At 36.7% G+C, this 21,952-nt stretch overlaps 1 protein-coding gene across 1 annotated transcript in view; it reads left to right on the top strand.

Moving 5' to 3' along the window:
- Positions 1-21,952, top strand: part of nfic (nuclear factor I/C) — a 61,675-nt gene that overhangs the window by 18,707 nt on the left and 21,016 nt on the right. Inside the window, 6 exon segments of the mRNA XM_030132352.1 lie at positions 12,535-12,609; positions 12,702-12,776; positions 14,096-14,107; positions 15,310-15,422; positions 15,424-15,446; positions 18,621-18,740. Coding sequence (XP_029988212.1) covers positions 12,535-12,609; positions 12,702-12,776; positions 14,096-14,107; positions 15,310-15,422; positions 15,424-15,446; positions 18,621-18,740 — 418 coding nt within the window.

Here is a 21,952-nt window from a genome sequence, read left to right as displayed (position 1 = left end):
AGCATTGTTTTTGGTTATATGATACAGATTATCAAATCCCAAGAATGGGTTAATATCAAAATCCCCTTTAGACACTAAAGTACCCAGTGTATATGTCTATAAAAGTTAATGTTTTTGGAGCCTCTCTCTCTACTTGGATGTTTTACTACCTCAATCCCCATATGCCTAAGAATCATATCTTAGCACTCTGTGCCTCCAGAAAACAAATATTTCACAAATATATTCTCCAGGAGAAATGTCTGTTTGCTGAACTGCAGTGATTTGTCAGCTCCGCTATGGAAGAGCAGTGATGTGACTGGCTTGAGAGAAAACTTATTAATCACCACTACAACCAATTTATATTCCACTTCACCAGCCCCTTTTCACTTTGAGCAGCTGCACCTACGTGGACCAAAATAGCAAGTGAGCTCGGAAACACCCACACACTCCGGGTACACAAGACCAACCACTTTCAGAGACTGCATGGTTCAAATAGAGCCCTAATGCAGATATATGGTAAATTAGGCCACCTACGCACAAATACAGTATGCGTGTGTCTGTCAATAGTATATTGATGTGGGTTCCTGTGTTATTTTTAGCTTTCTGTGACTATCTCTGAGGCCAGGATAACAGTGACAGAAGACCTAGATCTGATTTTCTAACCAGGCTAACTGTGAGGAGGCCAAGACACTTGACTTTATAGCAAGTAGAGAGTCAAATTAAATGCTTTTATTGTCCCTTGCATACAACAAAAAACCTTATATGATAAAAAAAAGTTTAAGTATAAAAAAAGGTAATAATGTTAATAATAAGAAAATGTCAGATCAAGTGGAAGATATGCAGCTTTCAGCAACAGCACTGGGGTCATGTTAACCAAACTGTAACAATACCATCTTGTACAACAGCATCATTACTATAGCAGTGAAAACTGCAGTGGAAGGTACACAGTAATGAATAGTACCGTTGTCAAGTTTACTAATATGTATAGCCACAGTGCAGTCGTAACACTGTGTAGTGTGTGATGTGACTGGGTGAGTGTGGGGTTGTGATGGGGTAGTCCTTATCAGCAGTGCAGAGTGTGTCTTTGTGAAGGGGACAGACGGCTGAAGGTGTAACTGAGGCCACTGTTTTGGGAAAGGAAGAATACTTTAGTCCAATGGTCCCCAACCTTTTTTGGCTTCTTTGGCTCGTGACCCATTTTAATGTCACAAATTTCTGGCCACTCTAGACATTCAAAATGGACACTTTTTTTGGCTAAAATTAATTTGTTTTTGATCCTATAATAGTTTGCTATACCATGTTTCAAATAAACGTTAATTATAGACAAGGTTTAGTCTATATAATGTATATTATTATGGACGGAGGCAGAAAAGCCAGGTGTAGATTATTACACAAAGTGAGAATTTTATTTATTTTTATTGATATGTACAGTCAGTCCAGCTTGGATTTACAAGGCTGACAATTAATACTGAATGAACAATAACTCAAAGAATGAATTATGAAAGAGCTGCAGCATCTGAAACCGACCACAGTGAACATTTGAAAGATAAACAGTACCACAGTGCTTCAGTTTCCGCTTCAGAGTTTGTCATGTCTCTTATGTATTGGGATTGTCTCTGTCAACTCACTCATATTTTTTACTGGTACATTTTTTTTTTTTTTATGAATTACTACAAATTGCAGGCGACCCCATTTGAATTTCAGGAGACCCCCCGTGGGGTCCTGACCCCAAGGTTGAAAACCACTGCTTTAGTCAGTTTGTGTGTCAGTGCAGCACCTGCTTGATGGAAAAGGCTTAATCACACAGTGTCCAAAGAGCGTTGTGTCGGTCTGTCGTTATTCAATTAGAAATGAAATCGAAATTATTATAGTATTACAGTGTTATCTCAAAAATAAGCTTCCCTCCATTATACTATATTTCCAACTATAACCTTCTATCAGGGGTGTTCCAGGTTATATCAGCATGGATCTTCTGCATGAGTTATAGAGATTGTGTTGTTTTACATCATCCTGCTCCTGGCTCTTAACTTCACAATAAGCTCAAAGAACATTTTTGTGCTAATGTCAATGATACAGTAGTGTTGTGTGTTCTCATATACATCTCTGCTGAGTCAGGGTTCCCACGCATCCTGGAAAACCTGGAAAATGATCAACCAATTTTTCAGTCATGTAAAACATATGGAAAATGAGAAAAAAGGTCAAATGTCCTTGAAACTGTTAAGTTATCCTGGAATATTATTTATCCTCCCCCTGCCTTGTGACCTTTTGTGCCTAAACTGAGATGAAACAATTGTTTTTCAGTGATTTATTGAAAATATGAAAATATTTTTAGAGGAAGTGCAGGAGAGAAAGTAAGAGAGAAGAGAAAGTTGAGATGGGAATTGCCCAGCTGAACATTGTAACTCATGTTTGTCATGCTAATGAGGTGCTACACTGTAATCTGTGGTTGTGTTTTTGTTGTTCTATGATACATTTGTCATAATTATTTTTCATAGATAAATTACAGCCATAGACTGCACATCAAATGTCTGAGTAATAAACATAGAAACAATCTGGGTAAATGCAAGTTACAACTGTAGAAAAGAGCGCTTCCAAAGAATGAGGAGGACAGGGGAATGTATTAGTGTATGATGTGATAACTTGTCTCTGTAGCGGCTGAAAATGTCCTGGAAGAGACCTGGAAAATTATTTCAGGGAAAGAGTGGGAACCCTGTGAGTGGATCAGTGATGTCAGGTTAGTGAGCAGTCGACAAAGTATTAAAAAAACAAACAAATGTAGAACAGACTGAAACAGTTGACCAAACACATCTTGATATTTAATACTGTAGAGAACAATATAATGTAATAGTCTTTATTTCTGCATATGGGATGATCAGACAATAAATGTATTACCAATTAACCAAACAGTAGTGAACACTGTTTACAGACAAACATTTTACAGGCAAATATACAAAAATCTGTAGCATCAACACCCTATCTCGATAAAAGTAAAATAAAATAAAAGGAGACAATGGCATATCATAAAAGTAATGAAAGTGTTAACCCATTACAGCGAAAAAAGCAATAAAAGGTAAAAGGGACCTAAAAACAATAAAGGCAATGGAATGTACAAGCAGTAAGACAGAGGTAACTAAAAAAATGGTAAGATAAATTTGATAAATAGATAAAATAAAAGGAGTGCAAAATGCTGAAGCCAAATAAAAACAAAACTAAAAAGGGATATGAATGCTAAAATCACATAAACATGAGCCTATAAAAGAGTGTTTTAAGCTTTATTTAAAAGAGGTCACTGAGTCTGCACGTCTTATCTCCTCAGGCAGGTCATTCCACAGTCGGTGGGACTCATAGTCGATTAAGAAGGTCCCACACAAGGATCTGAGATTACGAGGTGGCTCATAGGGGGTCAGTAGCTCTGGTTTTGTTCCGAGGAGCCAGACCCAGATACGCATTACATGAAGAGAGCAGTGGTAAAATCTTAAAATTAATTCTAAACTGAACAGGGAGCCAGTGTGGGATGCAAACAAAGGGGTGATGTGATGTCATCCGTTAAAACCAATAAGAAACAAACATAGGTTGAAAACACCAGTCCAGACTGGAGAAACACAATATCACATGCTAACACACAAATATTTCTCCAATTCGGTCATTTTCCATCTTTTTGCCAAGTCTCAACAGAAAACTGTGAGACAAAAGTTAGATTTAGTGAATTTGGAAAGTGCTCAAATCCTGTGTTAAAGGGGTCATATTTTGCTAAACCCACTTTTATTAGTCTTTGGTACACTTATTTGTGTATTAAAGGACCTTAACAGTTCAAAACATTTGAATTTGAACCCTCCAGGTGCTGCAAAGCTATCTTTATATTAATTTTGGCAAAAATCAACTGGATTTCTACAACCCGTTTTAATAACTACCACTACGACATTTGCACATATAAGGTCAAGACTTCCGACAAACATTTCTCCAAGTATGCCATAATTGTTTGTCAGCAGCAGCAGTTGTAGTCCGTACTGAAAATATGTTCAAACTTCGAGCAGATGAGCTAAAATGTTCAGTTGTTGGTTGAACAGGACAGAGCGGCACAGCCAACAACCTGGTGGGGCATGAAGTGGCTCATGTGCATTTAAAGGCCCAGCGTTCAAAACAACCTTTCTGGTGTCATTACTCAGAAATAGGGTTGAAGATGGACCTGTGGAGTTTAATTAATGAAGAATTCAGACCCAAGCATAGTATTACAGTTTATGTAGACCACAGGGAAATGTTTTAAAATGCATAATTCCATTAAAAAAAAGCAAAATATCACTCCTTTAAAGAAGACTCCTATTTTTTATTGTTAACTTGTTAAGTTATTGCTCACAGCCAGATACAACTGTTTTCATCTTCATCAGAGAATCAGTAGGGTTGACCCATTCACTCGTTCACCTTGAATACTTGTATCCAGTTCATCTGAAACCATATATGCAGAGAATTTTTCCAAGAAGCCGCTGTTTGTCATTATGAATACTGATGGAGGATACGTGAAACTTTCAGTTTTGATCTAATTTGCAAATTAAATCAAAGTCAGCGTGACTCAGAGAGAAGTCGTCTGAGAACTTCTAAAAAATTAAGTGCTCTTTTCTTTTGTTTGGTCCAAACTATTTTATGTTAAATGCTATTAGGAGCTGAGTCCAAAAACAGCTGGAAGAGAACACTGTGTTCACATCTGTTTTTTATATTGTGGCTTTAGGAGCTGTAGAAGGATTGAGTAACACACTGAGGCAGCAGCACAGTGTGATGGAGCAGCAAACAAAATGTGCACAGTGTTAAATAAAATATCACTGACTAGAGAATAAATAGGATCAACAGCTGACCAGGGGGCAACAGCAGCAGAGTTCTGACAGAAGTGGTTCTGACTGGCAGTGGTTTGACAGGCAGATCTTTGACTGAAAAACTGTGGTTGGAGAAGGAGCTGTAACTGCAGCACTCACAGCTTCCACTTCCAAGTTATTGATTTGTTAACGACACAGTTTCATTTTATAGTTTTTACATCTTAACAAGTCATATACAGTACTTTGCAGAAGTCTTAGGACACTTCTAGCTTTGTTGTTTTTTCATCGTTGAAATGAGCACACATACTTATTTCTCTCTCTCTTTGCTGCAGATACAACAAGAAAATACTGGAAATATTTGCACAGCCTTAAAAAACATTAAAAAAAACAAAACCTGAACTAAATGTGTTCAGTTAGAAACATCTGACGTGTTGAATGAAACCTGGTATAAAACATCAGAAAATGAGTGACATAAATCTGAAAATTGTCGGAAAAAAATTGTTAAAGTGCAACGTGAGGTTGCACTAAATACTACCTTTTTGGTTTATAGAAGTTGTTTTTTTTCACCTGACACTTTAGTTTTTACTGCTATACATACTTCATTTATATCCAGATTTAATCTTAATACAGAGACTGAGAAATGCATATGTGTGGTCATTATAACTTTACTAAACCAACAAACCTATTGTTGGCCTAGGACATTAGCACAGGACTGTTTATTATGGATATGTTGATCCATTAGAGACACAGATATGTATAATATATGAACAGAAATATTTGGGACACATTATACATACATACTTTTCATTCAGATTGATCTGAAATATTATTGTAATATAAATGTTCATGTTGGGCGACACGGTGGGGCAGTAGATAGCACTCGTGCATCACAGCAAGAAGGTCCTGGGTTCAATTCCAACACCAGTCGATGGGGGTGGGACCTTTCTGTGTAGAGTTTGCATGTTCTCCCTGTGTCTGCGTGGGTTCTCTCTGGGTACTCCAGCTTCCTCCTACCATCCAAAGACATGCACTGATAGGTTAATATGTTAATCTAAATTGCCCATAGGTAAGAGTGGTTGTTTGTTTCTGTATGTCAGCCCTGTGATGAACTGGCGACTCGTCCAGGGTGTACCCCACCTTCGCCCATAAGTAGCTGGGATAGGCTCCAGCGACCCTAGTGAGGATAAAGCGGGTTAGGATGATGAATGAATGTTCATGTCAGTCGTAAATAATTATCACAGTAAATAACAAATCAATATTTTAAGTTTAATGGCTGATTTTCTCTTTGACAGTTGAGGAAAATAGATGGTTAATTATGTTTTTAAATTATTATTTATGGTCAGAACATGACAAATATTTCAAAAATCTAGAGCTAGAACAAAAAGAAATTTTAACATTGAGTAAAATTTTGTGAAAACAAACTCTGAAGCATTTTGGAATTGTATAGGTGACAGTGTAAAGAAAATTAACCCCAAAGATGAAATGAAAATGTGGATTGCAATGACATTTAGATTTGATTAGACTTTATTGATCCCACAACGGGGAAATAAACTGGTGAAGGCAGCAGCAGATTAAAGTGCAAGAAAAAAATGTGCATGCATAAAGACACTGCAAAAGACAAATAATATGCATAATAATAAGGATAATAATAGTAGTAAGTGATAAAATTTTAAATGTAATATACATATTACATATTAAGGTATCAACAACATATTAATTTATTGCAAAATATAAAATTAAGACGGTTGTCATTATTGTTTCTCGCCCAGTCCTGTTATTAATGAAACATCTGAATTAAATATGTCCAAATACTTATATTATATCTTGATGCATTGTCAAGAATCTGATACATTAAAGAAGCACATAAAGTAACTACTAAATACAATACACTTCACCACTATTTCATTGTGGTATGATTCAACACAATTTGAACACAATGCAGTTTGATGTTGTGTGAATTCTGTGCATTTCTGTCAAATTTTTAATTTGATTTCTCTAGGTCTGTTGAAGTAACTTTTTACTTGGCACGTATGTTCCTTTAAAACCGTATCTCAGCTCTGTTTGGATCAGAGAGAACACTTGGCCCTGTCACAAACTATTTCCACAAAAAGTCTCTGACAAAAGATAAAATGAACCACAGCTTGGCCCTCACCTTCAAAGACATCTTCTTTCCTTTTTTGTCTCCAGTTACATGTTCATAACGCGCTTCAGCCTCAGTAGCAGCGTAAAGATTCGTTTTCTGGAGTGAGATGTGGCTTTGAGGCTCGGTGAGAATAGTTCCCAGCGGCAGAGATGACAGATGTGCTGGAAAAACTGTTTGGAGAGGAGGATCAATCTGCCAGTAAATATTAAGCTCCTGGACACAAATGATCCTAGTTTTAATGAATAAAGACGTTAGAGTTCCACTAGTAATTATGTCATTAAAACGGTATTAAACAGTGACAAAGATGTGTTAGAGTCAGTGCAACTTAAACCATTAGGTTGAAGTCTGTTTATTACTTCAGGAATTTTGGGGCCTATTAGAAATTTTGCAAATACTCAACATTGTAACACTAATAATATCGTTTCTACCATTTATAGTACTGTCCTGCCAACAGTAGGTTTATTGGTTTAGTATAATTATAATGACCATACACATGATTTGTCTGTATTTAGAGCCAATCTGGATATATGTGAAGTATGTACAGCAGTAAAAACCAAAGTTTCATGGAAAAACAGCTTCTATGAACCAAAGTGTTAGTATTTAGTGTGACCTCCCTTTGAACTTAACATTTCTTTTACCCTTTTGTTTAGACAACATGAGATTTATTGCATTAATTTTCTGTTTTATACCCGGTTCCATTTAACATGTCAGATGTTTCTAACTGTTTGTGCTGCTTCTTATCATGGGGTCAGGGGTCACACTAAATACTGACTTTAACCTTTAGAACCCATTTAGTTCAGTTTTTTGTTTGTCTTAAAAGGTTGTGAACATATTTCCTGTATTTTCTTGTTATATGTGAAGGAAAGAGAAATAAATATGTATGGTCATTTCAACCCTGCAAAACAACCAAACTGAAGGTGTCCTAAGACTTTTGCACAAGACTGTATACTTTAACCTCCTAAGACCCAGCGGTGGGTTTTCTGTCCACGTTTGAGGACAAGAGTGTCACAGCTTTAAAAAAAAACAAAAAAAACTGTCCACCGCAAAGGACATTCCATAAGAACTTTAAAAATGCATCTGAAAAAACTGTTGCATCATAATGTTTCCAATATAGGCAATTATTTAATTAAAAAAAGTCAAAACTTGTCCTTTCCTGGGTCTCAGGAGGTTAAGGTAATGTTGTAACTCTTTGTGTTTTAACACTTTTCAACCAAACACCTCAGATCTGTTTTAATATTAACCACCACTTATATATTTATAACTAGACAGTCATTTTATTTTAATGTCATTTGGATTCAAGTCAGTGGCATATACTGTATAGTAGTAACTGATTGCAAAAGCTTTCAGAAATAAACAGAAGTAAGACTGGCATATTCTGAATACAGCCAGACCTTTCAATTGACCAGTCTTTAGATGACTTTCAGTAAGTGTTGTTCTCTGAAGTAATTAACTTTATTTCTTCTGATACAAATATTTGGCAGAAACATAATGCAGATACATTTTGTTTTGTAGATTGTGATCAGATGATGCTGTAGCAGGACTAGTTTCACATGATGCTTTGTGATTGCTCTCCTGTTTCTACTTTGGGCTTAGCATCACTTGACAGTTATCCCTTTTCCGCTGAGGCAGTATGGGTTGTGGACCTCCAAGGGTCCCTCCTTTCAGATCCACTGCATTATTCAACCTCCATGAATTGATTGAAGGTTCTCTCTTGTTCTACTATTAGTTGGATGTTTATCCTGTAGGTTTTGTTCCAGATCCAAAACATCTTTTCTCTTGTTTTATTTTTATCTCAAGTTGTTCAAAAGGACCTTGCATTGTTTTTTTTCATCTGGCAAAGCACCTCGCTGCTGTGAGTACTGCTACACAATCACAAATTCTTCTCCCTGAAGATAAACCTGACAAACTTTCAGAAATTACCTTAACCTTTGGTAAGTTAGAAAAAAAACTGGCAATGCAAAGAAAAATTTTGCTGATTAAATGAGAAAAGCAGTAGCCCCGGCTCCAACTCAAAAGATGCAATGTGATTGTTTCTGTATTAAAGAGTGGACTCTACCTCTGTCTGTTCTGTAATGCAGTAATGGAAACCAGTATACAAAATGCTCCTCTCATTACAGTTTGAATATTGTATCTGCAGGGTTTCCTGTTGTCAGCTTGGTTTGAAGTTAGACTTTGTACTTGTTTTACACATTGGATTCTTGTTTGTTGGACTTACATGATTAAAAAAACTTGTGATTTATCAACTTTTGTTAAACTTGGGAACCTAATATCTGCAACTTATGAGCTTGACGTATTATGTCCTGTAAGTATTTTAACAGCTGTTCCTAGATTGAGATTTAGGACAATCATATTTGCATGTAATCAAACACATAATCAATGATTTTTTTCTGAATATCATACCAGAGTTAACAGGACTTTATAGTTTTCATGTTTCACATTTTCATAAGATTAAAAAAATAAAATAAATAAAAACTAATCTTCATTATACTGTGCTATTGAAAATAAAACCTTTTCACCAGTTTTCACCATGTATCCATTGTTACTATTAGTGGCTGAACATGCCATGTTGAAATTCAGATTTTCTGCCATGAACATGGTCCTAGCTCCTTCCTGTACTGGTATAAACTGGCATACACCATTTAATTGGCAGGACTGATTCTGGAAGTTGTCATAAAACTTGATACTTCAGTATCAGACTGAATTCCTAATTGCCAAAAACACCAGTGTTTGAAACCAAGCTCTGTTGATACTATATATGCCTTAATCATTTCAACGCTGCACCACCTGCTACTGCACAGACTTTGTCACCCCCCCCACCCCACCCCTCCTCCTCCTTGGCTAAATGGCTGCTGCGTCTGTGTGGTTAGTTATCTGCCAAAGCTGCAGAAGGACTGAAGGACGGCCAAATCCACCAGACAGTCTGATACTGGGTTTATGTCATTTATATTCATTCACCTCACAGTTTGATTCAGCTAAGATTCCTTTTTTTATGTCTATGTATTTTATCCCCATTTGTATTCATGAATGTAGCTTCTTTTTCAATACAAGCAATAAAAGCAGGTAAATTTGATCTCTGTTTTATTTAGAAAGGACTTCTTAAAAACAGTCCACCTGAAGCACATGTGATCTGGTTAATTGTGCTGCTCTATTTGATGTGAGTTTGGAGGATGACAGGAAAGGGATCTGAATTTTTTGCTTGTATAACTACAGTGGTGGAAAAAAAGTTGTTTAACATCACACACATTTGTTATATATTGTATTAAAAATCACTCTTAAGTCATTGAACTCTATCAAGTATTGTTCCATTCTTCAAACCCACATGCTCCCTTCTGCACATGCTCTGTTCCATCAAGGTCAAAACTGAACATTTCAGCAAAATAATGAAACACATCCAGGGCATGACGTGTTGAAATTGTCAAGAATTTAGTTTTCTTTTCTTGTTAACAATTTTTGGTACTTGTTTGTGTTTGTCTGACAAAGCCACACCTTTTAAAATTCAAAAACGATGTTCCCGCAAATATTTCATGATAATATTTGAGATGTAAAATTTCAAGGGTTTTAAATAATGTTTTTCCACTGCTATATAAGCTCTTGGCTAAAGTGTTGACAGTTGCACTTTTTTTTTACTGCAGTGTGCTGCTATGAGTTACTGTAATGTGTAGGGCACCAGAAAGAATAACTGCATCCTTGTTGTAGTCATGGGGTTCTTAATTCACTAAACTAAACTTCTATACTACAGCACTAGTAGTTAACTGGTTACTTAATTGGTCAGATCTGACTGGATGTTGATTGCATGTTGAAGTACTTGGATGCTAAACTGGAAGCTTTTGACACTATTTGACTGGGTTTCTAAGCTAAAGGGTGCCTAGTTCTCCACACTGTTGCCGCTGTAATGAACAGAAGAAAGGCATAGAAGAACTCAGGATCATCATGAATATAGGGAACAGAGACTGTTGTTCAAAGTTCCATATGTACGTTTAAATGCATTCAAACCACTCTGATCACAGTCCATTCACATTCATCAGTCATTCAGACAAACATATTGCTCTTCCCAGTTTGACCAACCAGGCTGAAAACCAGGGTTGACAATGCATTTTTAGTTACTGCCCCTAGGCTTTGGGACCGCCACTGCAGATTTTCTCTTTCCCATCAGGAACTGTTTTATCGGTGACAGTGGAATAAGTGAAGTATGTGTAAGGCATCTTGTGGGTTTTGGCATGTTGGGGTTAAGGCAAGCATCTTGAGTTGTTATACTGGGGTCTGAGTTATGATGCTCACTGCTGTCCATCATGACAGGAGGGCCGTTGTTCTTTTGTGAGAGGAGAAAATAACACTTGTGTACAAAATATAAATACAATAGCATGAAGAAGGTAGGATGTTCTAGACCAGGGGTGTCAACTCATTTAGTTCAGGGGCTACATACAGCACAATTTGATCTCAAGTGGGCCGGATCAGTAAAACTATAGCATAATAACCTTTAAATAATAACAACCCCAAATTTTTCTCTTTGTTTAGTGCAAAAAATGTTATAATTATTTCCGATTAGATTGTGAAAGTGTTATTATGAGAACAACCTGAAAAATAAGTGCATTTTAATAATTATGCCTCAGCTTATTATTTACATATGCACTTTACGATTTACAGCTGGTAGTATAAAGGCACAAAGCTTTAGTGACAGGTGTCTGGAACTGAGATATATATGATTTAACTTCATGATCAAAACACCTTGACCACACCAAGGTTATAATCGTTAACGAAAAACTAGCAAAGGACAAAACTAGAATTGAAAAAACATTTTTTTTAACTGAAATAAATAAAGCTATAATTAAAAGAAAAAAAACGATAACTAACTGAAACTGTATTGTGTTCTTACAAAACTAACTAAACGGATAAAACTTATGGATAAATTCGATTTGTTTTTGTCTTGTCAATGTCGGATTAATATGAAATCGATTTATTTCGCTTGAGCAATTTTAGCTTGCGGCACCATACAACACTTCACAGTCCGTCACTTCTCGTCACTTGTCGTTTAGAGTCGTCTTCTCATTCCCATTCTACCTGGAACATGGAGACTAAAGTTGGGAGAAAGCAGCAGAGTCCTGTACAGGATTTATTTGAATACGACAGCGAAGATATGAAAAAAATGAACTAAAACTAAGCATTTAGAGGAAAACAAAAACAAATTAAAAACTAGCAACCTGCTCTAAAAACAAATTAAAACTAACTGAATTAGAGAAAAAAAAAGTTAAAACTAAATAAACTAAACTATGATGAAAAATCCAAACTATTATAACCTTGGTCAAGACTCAGTGACACCCGTGACTATTAATGTCTTCTGTATAGTTTTGTACTTTGCAAGTCATCCCATGGGTTGGATTGGACCCTCTGATGGCCCATTTTTGGGGTGTGGGCCATATGTTTGACACCCCTGTTTTAGAGTATTGTATGTACTATATGTTTATCTATGTTAACTCACTTATTATGTGTTTGTGTTGCTTCACCAGTATTAAAAACGTACAAGACGAACTGGCTATCACTGGCTGCACAGTCAGTCCTATGTGTGTTATTTAAAAGTAAATCTCTGTGTTTCTGTTTCTTTCTGTTCAGAGGCAGAGCAGAGCAGCAGTCCCAGCCGTACAGGAGTGGGTTCTGATCAGGAGGACAGTCGAACTGCCACCATGGGTAAAGAAACACATTAAAAACACTGCTTTGGTCTTTTTCTGTTTTTATGTTGTTAGGGTTACATTAGGAAACACTTTTGTCGTGTTTCACAGATGGCCCAGAGTTCCAGGAGAGTTTTGTGACATCAGGAGTTTTCAGTGTCACTGAGCTGGTCCAGGTCTCAAGAAGTAAGTCTGGTCTCCCTTTAACCCCTTTACCCTGTTTCATTTTAGCCTAGACACTGAACAGGTGTCAAGATGCTCCCAGTTAGAGCCTGGACTCATGCTGTTGCAAATTTTCAGATCAGCATCTCATTGGTTACGGCTATGAAAAGACATTCCTGGTCTTTTCTCTTGTATTTTCTTGACAACTTTAGCCTCCGTGAGGGTCATCTATGTCTAATGCTCCATTAACATAATAATGAGTGGAAGGTATTGATGAATTATTCCTTAACCTCCAGAAAGAGTAAAAAACATGTTTGTAATTGCCATTTAGATGATGATATACCTGTAAATATACTATTTACACGTTCAGTTGATGCACACTGGGTCCTTTCGGTTTTTTTTATTTCACAGTTATCAAATTTAAAAAAAAATCAACCTCTCACTTTATCACATTCTCACTCCAATGCCCAAATTTTCATCATGTTTTCTTTGTGTCAGATTTAAGGTAATCTGATCATAGAAATATTCATAGTGTTCTTATATTGAGGGAGTGAGTCCCCTCCACTCAGACCAGACTTCTTTTTTAATATTTTAGAGCAGGTGGCATCCAATGTACATACTACGTGAGAGTTAAATATCCCCTTGACTAAAAAAGCACTGAAGGGACAATCTAAGAATGGATTTAAGGATGGGTTTCTTTTTGTGTGTGTGTTTTTTTAGAGGTAGGAGATGATGAGGCGAGCGGTATTAAATATACACACGTAACCAAGTCCTGCATAGCCAGACCCATCTCTACTACAACACTGTCTTTTCAAAGTAGTGCCAGAAGAGAAGTTGTTTTGGGGGAACATATGCATGTGGGGAAGTGTCCCGTGGTGTGAAAATTATTAAATCCCAACATAAAAAAAATATGTGTATATTTGGTCTAACGTTGCCCTTTTCATGATTGCACTGGAAGTGAAAGGAAAGACAATGACCATCCTGCTACTGCTCTACAGAAATATTCACCCTTATTCCTGTAGAATATTTCCGTAGAGCCAGCCTACACTCAGTTTTGATTGTGGTTCAATTATCTAATTTTTTCACATTAGTCCAAAAGCATCCAGAAATTGTTTTACCAAAAAAGGCTCAATTAAATTTCTGGAGAAATGTATTGCATTAGCCAGACAATGAGGCAGCTCAGTGATTATGCACTACAGAATGTACTCTGGCACAGTCATGAAACACAAATCCTTTCAGCCTCATAGAAAAGTGTGATAAACAGGCTGATTACAGGATAACTGTTGATCATGATATTTCATGTATGTTGCAGCATCTTAAGCCTATGCCCTGAATATCTGCAGGTCCAATCAAAAGTCTGATCCTGTAGTGCACACTTTTCCAATATTCGTAACTGAAATTGAGCGTTAACTCATGAAGGGTGCATCAAGAGGACAATAAAATGATCCGCTTGTGATGATTCAACACTTGTATTGTGAGTTTTCAAAATTAACAGAATAATAAAATGCATTAAATTCACAGTGCATGGTTTCTCTGTGTAACTTTTTTAAGAAACAATGGATTTAATAAAACATTTGAAGAATATGAACTAGGTGTACAGATGCAAAGTCCTACATGATATGAACATGCAGAATAAGCAGAAGAAAATGGTGTTAAATGCTTGAGGCTGAACCCTTGAAAGCAGATTGTTTTGTAGCCATGAAATTAATGAACCATCAGAATGGTTAAAAATCCTGTAGATGTAAAGAGGTGTGACATTACCAATTGGTTTAAATTGGAGACAGTGTGAAGTCTGCAGTTGTAGCTTACATCTCTGTCTTTTCCACTTGGAGGACGGGACTTTCCAAATTAGCAGTTGACAGTCTTTCACACTCTGGAAAGTCACTTCACTACATGGGACCAGACATTAGTTGGAAGAAAATGCCAACCACATGTTCACTTATTTCTTACCTTAGAATCTACAAAATGTTATAATTCACTCTGCCAAGTAACTTGAGCTACATGTGAAGTTTTGTTTGATAACAGTTACTGTATTTTCACTTGGGAGCTATAGGGTCCAATAAAGCAGCAGAGACCATGATGACTCCAAGAAAATATCGACCCAGTGTTTTAAGAGAGAAGTTGACATTTTTTGAATTGCAGTCAATTGGAGCCAGGATTTTTCAGAGCTGGTATTTAGCAGCTGTCAGTGACAATTACACTTAAAGATACTAATGAACTGGCTTCTCTGCTCTGTGATCTGGTGGGTCTGCACTGAAATGCAACTGGTACTTTAGCTGTAATTGTACTTTCATGGGTGTTTGACAGCAATGATATTTAAAGCCCATTTGCATTGCACGAGACTTGAGGTCTGGGCCCAGGCCAGATGGTTTAAGATAGAAGTAAGGTAAAATAGTGCATAAGGAGGAACTGAGTGTGGGAAATCAACCTGATGTGAGGACCGTCACAAAAAAGTAGCAACACCGGAAAATCTAATAGGATGTAGTTTATTTTGTCCATGTAAATGTCTGAATCGTTGAAATATTTATATTGAGCTATATTTCCTGTGTTTGTGTAGCCTCCAGTGGTCCAGAGTTGGTCCCAGTTTCTCTATGGGTGGAGCTACAAGGTCACCTGTGCCTACGACCATCAACCAGTCTGTCAACCAGCCGGTTCAGTCTGAGACGATCACCTGGCCAGCACCTCATCCAGCGGGTAATTCACATTGACCAACCTGCACACACAAACACACATACTTGTTACTCAGAAGGCATCGAACATATGGCCTGTGGACCAAACCAGCCCTCTAAAGGGTTCAAGTCTGGCCCATGGGATGAATTTGCAAAGTGCAAAAATACACATATGACATTTACAGTCAGGATGTCACTGAGTCTTGACAAGTTTTTTTGATCATAAAGTTAAATGTTGTAATTTTTCAGCCCCAGATGACTGTTACTACCATGTTTTGTACCTTTGTAGGTCCACTGCAATCTTCAAGTTGTAATGTACATATGTAAATGATAAGATGAGGCATAATATTATTGAAATTTCACTTATTTTTCACATTTTTTGCGGAAAGGGTAGTTTGTAAAACGTAAACATTATCATAATTGGCACTAAAACAAAGAGAAAAAATTGGACTTGTCATTATTTATAGATGTTGTGTTATTATTTAAGCTGGACCGGACCGCTTAAGATCAATTGGGCTGTTTGTGGCCCCAGGACTAAAATGAGTTTGACATCCATGATTTAACTAATAATACCAAGGCTATATCAGAAGAGATTAGTTAAATCTGTGGTCAATCAAAAAATGGAAACTGCTTCAATGAAAAGTATGTGACAGGGCAACACAAATACTGCAATATTTATTTCCTGCAATATATTTTGCAATGTGAAAAAATACAGGAATTATCAAGCAGATCAACTGAATTGCTCTACTAAGAAATAATTCATTTCTCCACAATTAAAATACCAATTTTAAATGGGAGTGCAATAACAAAAAGATCCTTTCACTTGTCATACAGAGCTTTGTGGTGTTAGTTGAAATTTTCCAAACCCTTAGCCATGTTGTTTTGTGTTATTGTAACAATTACCAGGGACCGTTGACAAAATAGTTTTTTTAGACATTGCCAGTATTGTAGCCAAAATAATTCCATTAGATATTTTCCTTTTCTTTTATAACCATATCCTCCTTTTCTGAGTTTGTCACATGTGTTGGTCAGAGCCTTGGTTGCTGGATAAACACATGAGGACTGACTGTGATTGGTGGTTCACAGCCTGCATGTCATTCACTCTTAAATCAGAGTAAATCGTGTTATATCAGACAGACTTTTCTTGTATATTAGTGATGATTTTTTTTTTTATATCAGACAGCAAAACAGCGAGTCATGTTTGAGTTAATTTGCTGTACTTGAAATTGGGTATTCTGTGACGTGATGGGCTGTGCATCTGCACATTCCAAGGTTGATTCTGAACACGACATATTGTGCATCTCTAATTTGTAGGTGTTTATTCTTCCAGTTTGCTTCCCTGTTTCTCTAAAGACCAAAACGGTATTAGGAAAGCATCACAAATTGCACAGGGCCTTAATATAGTGGAATATGTAATTTGGATATGTGATCCACTGTGACTGCAAAGCTAAGGTAACGTTACAAAGTCAGAGTGGCTGTAGTTTTTAGAGGCAGTTTGTCCTCTCATTCTCTCTGCTGCAGTCCATCAGACTGAAGTGATGAATGGTTATCTGTTGTATGTATCCATGCTGAGACTCCAGTCCCTGCAGGACGTGGTGGCTATAAAAAAGACCAAGGCCTGCTCCGTCCTGTTGTTCCCATGGTTCCTGATTCAGTTCAGAAAAAAAATGATTAGTCAATGGTGACAGACATCATCCCATTCTAATAGTTCTATAATTCACCTATATGATGTTTATCAGTTTAAAAGGTAAATTTCCAAGGCAAGAAAGTCGGAGTTGTGTGGTAAAAACTGTTGTAGTATCAGACTGTGAAAATATGGTAAATAGAAAGAGGGTAATCCACAGCTTCACCTGACATCACAGAAGTGTCCTCCTAACATAACTGTCCCTCTGCATGATCTGGTCTGAGTCACTGAATGTGTGTATATACGCTTCAACGTGACCAGACTTGTTTATTGATTTTCCCCTCTTTAATATTTTTCACATCCCCTCTGTAACAGCTGTTTCTGTTGTGGCATGTAGCCGGTGACATAAGAGTTTAGTCTGCTGAACTGTTTCACATTACAAACTAGATGTTACTTTATTATCTTCACCACAGACTGTGGTTTTTAAATTGTAAAATTATCTTTTAAATTAACGAACATCATATCTATATGTATGTAAGAATGGCATTTATCAAACAGGAAAAAAAAATACAATCTCTTCTCACTGATCTCCATCCATCCGTCCGTCCAGAACATTATTGTGATTAATCTATGGAGTTAAGTCTCATGGGATGTAGCAGACACGATGGGACTTTTGCGTCTCTTTGCTAATGGATGTCTGGACTAATGGGACTGACTGGAAACCAGTTGGATTTAATAAACTGAGTTACTGAGGATGGTTTGGTTCAGCGGGTCATGCTCTAATCCCTGGTTGACAGATCTCTAGTTCAAGATCCTGAATTTCAAATGGATCATTAAAACACTTTAGATAAAGTGTTGTGCAATGCAGGACACAACACAGAATAGAGAGAAGACACGCAAGCATTAAATTAAACAAAAACTGAATCAATTTCATCACTTAATTCATTCACATATTACTGAACCTTCTACTTTACAGTACATTAAAACATTCAGCACCACTCGAGTAGCATGTTCTCACTGATGTCCTGGTTAATCTGCTTATAGTTGTGGGTGTGTTAAATTAACTGCTTAGGTTGGACATGATGCACTATGCTAGAAGCTTCTTTAGTATTAGTTGATTTATCATTTTAAATTAAGTTTTTCACATTTTGTCCAAAATAGCATCTAAGGCAGTACATAAAGTGTTTTGCAACGTTTTTGTTGTATTAGCAGTTCTTTAACTCTTTTTTTCAACTATGCACTTTGGAGAAATGCCAAAAACAATTTAAAAGAAGTCGCACTAAAAGTTTAATTGCAGCCTTAGCATAAAGTTCACTTTACAGCCTAATTACTCACCTATTAAATGTAGCTTATAATACTGTTTTCTGCATTCAGTCATTTGTCTGTTCGAAAAATCAGTGGTCAAACTAAAATTTATGCTTTTGGCTGTTATGTTATGCTGAATAGTGAGTTCAAACAAGGATTAAATTGGTGTGTCTTATTTTTTTGTGTTTTCTTTTTTTGTATCTTTGCACGATGACACCATGACAAAAGATCCAATCATAAAAGTGTTTGTGTGTCTCTGTATTTGTGCAGAAGTAAGCGACATAAGTCTGGTTCAATGGAGGAGGAGGCTGACAGTCCTGGAGGGGAGTATTACCATTCACCGTCCTCTCCTGCCAGCAGCTCCAGAAACTGGACGGATGATATGGAAGGAGTATAAAGCAAAAAAACAAAAGCAACAGTAATAATACCCCTGAAAAATCCCTGTCCTGTAATACTTGAACGTTAACATCGTGAGCATCCACACAGAGTATTTGTGTAAACACTATGTGCTCCAATGCAGTAAGAAGACTAGTTGAATAATGATTTGTTTTCGGACCTAACTGTGCAAAATTTAAGTGAGCATATGTTTTGTTTTGTTTTTTTTTTTACCTTCAATCCCACAAAGCTCACACTGTAGAAAAGACCAAAGAGGGGTTGCTAAACAGCTTCCATTTTACAAAAAGAAATCTGTTCCACAAAAGTTCTCTGCTTTACTCAAAACATTCTCAAAAACATTATTCACAATGACAATATGATCCACAAAAAAACCTCCAGTTCCAGTTAGCTGCTGCTAAAGCACTAAATTTCTGATTGTTTTTTTTGGTCACTGCAGCTGTTTTCTTACTCTTACTCTTAATGTTCTTATTAACCACAAACCAAAGAATGAATAAGAATAAGATCAATATAAGGGAAACAACAAATCAGTGACTTGTGTTAAAGATGAAACTCAGTAAATTCACATGTTTTCAGACTGGCTGTCATTAATTTATCCCAATGATATCAACAATATTCATGTTTTTACATTTTTCTTGTTTTCTTGTTTATAATGCTAGTTCTTGGTGTGGGTGGCTCCCTATCCTACCTCACTTACAAATCTAAAATACGTAAATTAAAAGTGCATTTAGTACATATCTAAGTCAAGTGCTGCTATATTTCAATAGCCTTCAGTGCAACAACAATAAAATCAGAAATAGACTTTCACTGACAGCACATGTGCTCCTGTGACAATGGGAGATGACACCATGAGATGATCCTTCTCCACTGGCTTTGGTCCATGTACGGCTTTACACAGTAACACCAATAATCTATTTCAGCATGAGAACTCAGCAGGCCAGAGCAGCCTGTTGTTGAATTTACAGAACCTTTGCAAAAAATATTTCAGTACCGGTTACAAGTGTGTATGAGATGACAGGAGGTATAGTTGTCAGTCAGACTGTGTCGTGTCACTGTCTGAGGCTATGGTAGACACTTAATTGGAGAGAATGTGGAGAGTGACTTGAGTACAGATGGGTCCGTTCACTGAACAATCTGACATTATAGAATCTACAGTGCTGTGCGAAGTCTAAGGCCACCATTAGGTTTGTCATGTTAGTAAAGTTATAACAACTACACATATGCATTTCAAAGTCTCTGTATCAATATATGTACAACCCCAAACAGGAAATATGTAAAAGCATTGATAAGGAATTTGTTTTAGAAAAAAATATAGATGGGTCCATATATAATTGAGAGACTTTTTGAGTTACCTTTACAAGCAGTGGCGATTCTCAGTGACTGCACGGGAAGCCCGGCTTCCCCTAAAATTACGAAAATTAAATGGTAAATATGTACGGTTGTGTTGACATTTCATTGACCACAAATGTGTTAGAACACGTTCATTCTCAAAGATGAGTTTCGTTCAGAATCAGCTTTATCACAAATCAGTAGACTCGATGTTGTTCACTTTCTCATACATTCCCGTAGCGCTGTTTCTCACAACGCTCTCTGCTCAGTGCATTTGTCCATAGACCCCCGGGCGGTCTATGGGCTTCAATGGGACTGAGTGTAACAGTTTTTTTCATTGCGTCAAAACTGGACGGTAATTGGATAAATGCCACGATGTTGTCCCGCCCCCGGACGCCAGGCGTCTCTGAGGGTGAATGGAGCTGTGGGCGGAGCTCGGCGGGCTGGATGTCAGAATCCCACGTGCTGATTGGAGGATCAGTCAAAAGGCTGAATCCCGTTTGATTGACAGCTATTTTCAGATCTACTTCTTCACTGACAGTTCAGTTTATACCGTCGCACATTCTGCTGTGAAATCAAGAGAAACCACTACGAAATTACTCGTTCGTTTCTTGCACTGTAAATAAAACACTCATTGTACTTCCTTGTTTCAATTTAACATAATTTCAGCGTTTTCTTGTTTCAGTTACATAATTGAATCATTTCTTGTTCGAGTTTAATATCGTTTTGTAGATAGTTAAATCAATCAAACTGTCGGCTAGGTCGGAGTGAAAGGAGCATCTCTTGTTTAAAAAGGCTGAAGTCTTACACCCACAACACAATGGGTCAAGGCAATCTAAGCAGCCTAGCTCTGCTGGACATTCAGAGGACACTGGTCCAGTCCCTGGAAAAGACGCTACTGGTACGATAAGGTTACTGAGCATTTTCTTAAAAAGGAACGGAGGGCCGAATTTATGTTTAAATAACTTGACAATTTTTTGTTGATGTAAGCCGACAATGAGCTTCCCCTGTCTGAAAGACAAGCAGCCGCCACTGTTTACAAGGTAACATAATTGACAGGTATAGTTGATATTTTTGCTGTTTTCAGGCCTAACATCAACATAACCATAACACCACATGGCATTTTTACAGAAAGATTCTTCTAAATATCATATATACAATTGAAAATTGAAAGTTATGTATCAAGATATTGTAACATTCTGACATAATAGTGCAATAAATACACACTTGACTCACACATTACTTTATATGAAATATCTAAGAAAGAGGAGAAAGAACATATGTTGGAGTCTTGCCAGTATTTTCTTCAGGAGGACATGACATCATGTGGAGCAGGTCATGTGATTTGATGTTTTTGTAATGGGTCACTTAGTTGTAAGTTGTAGTTGTATGTAAGTCCCCCAATTATATATATTAACCCAGATAGTATAGAAGTTATGAGAGTTCAACAGAGAACTCAACAGAGTAAAGAAGAAAGAAGACTTTTTAAGAATATATTTAAAAAAACTTTCACAGTTGACCCAAGAGTACTCAAGATAATACTACTATTACTACTATACTACTATACTACTACTACTCTATTACTACTAATACTAATAAATTTTATTTGCTTTTCATCTGTGATAAACAGATTTCAAAGTGCTACAAGTCAAGATGGAAAAACCAATAAAAGCATAAGACACAATTAAAACAATAAAAACACAATTAAAAGCAGAAAAATTAAAACAGTCCATATGATGCTCCAAACCCAAATGAAGGTCACACTAAATACTTACTTTTGCCTGCAGCATTCATTTAGTAGAGATTTATTTTGTGTGTTTGTTTTAATACTGCGCACATATTTCCTGCATTTTTATATTGTAACTTAATAAAGATATGAG

The sequence above is a fragment of the Sphaeramia orbicularis genome, chromosome 4 (assembly GCF_902148855.1).
Source record: "Sphaeramia orbicularis chromosome 4, fSphaOr1.1, whole genome shotgun sequence".
Classification (NCBI taxonomy): domain Eukaryota; kingdom Metazoa; phylum Chordata; class Actinopteri; order Kurtiformes; family Apogonidae; genus Sphaeramia; species Sphaeramia orbicularis.
This window is presented reverse-complemented; position numbering and strand designations above follow the sequence as displayed.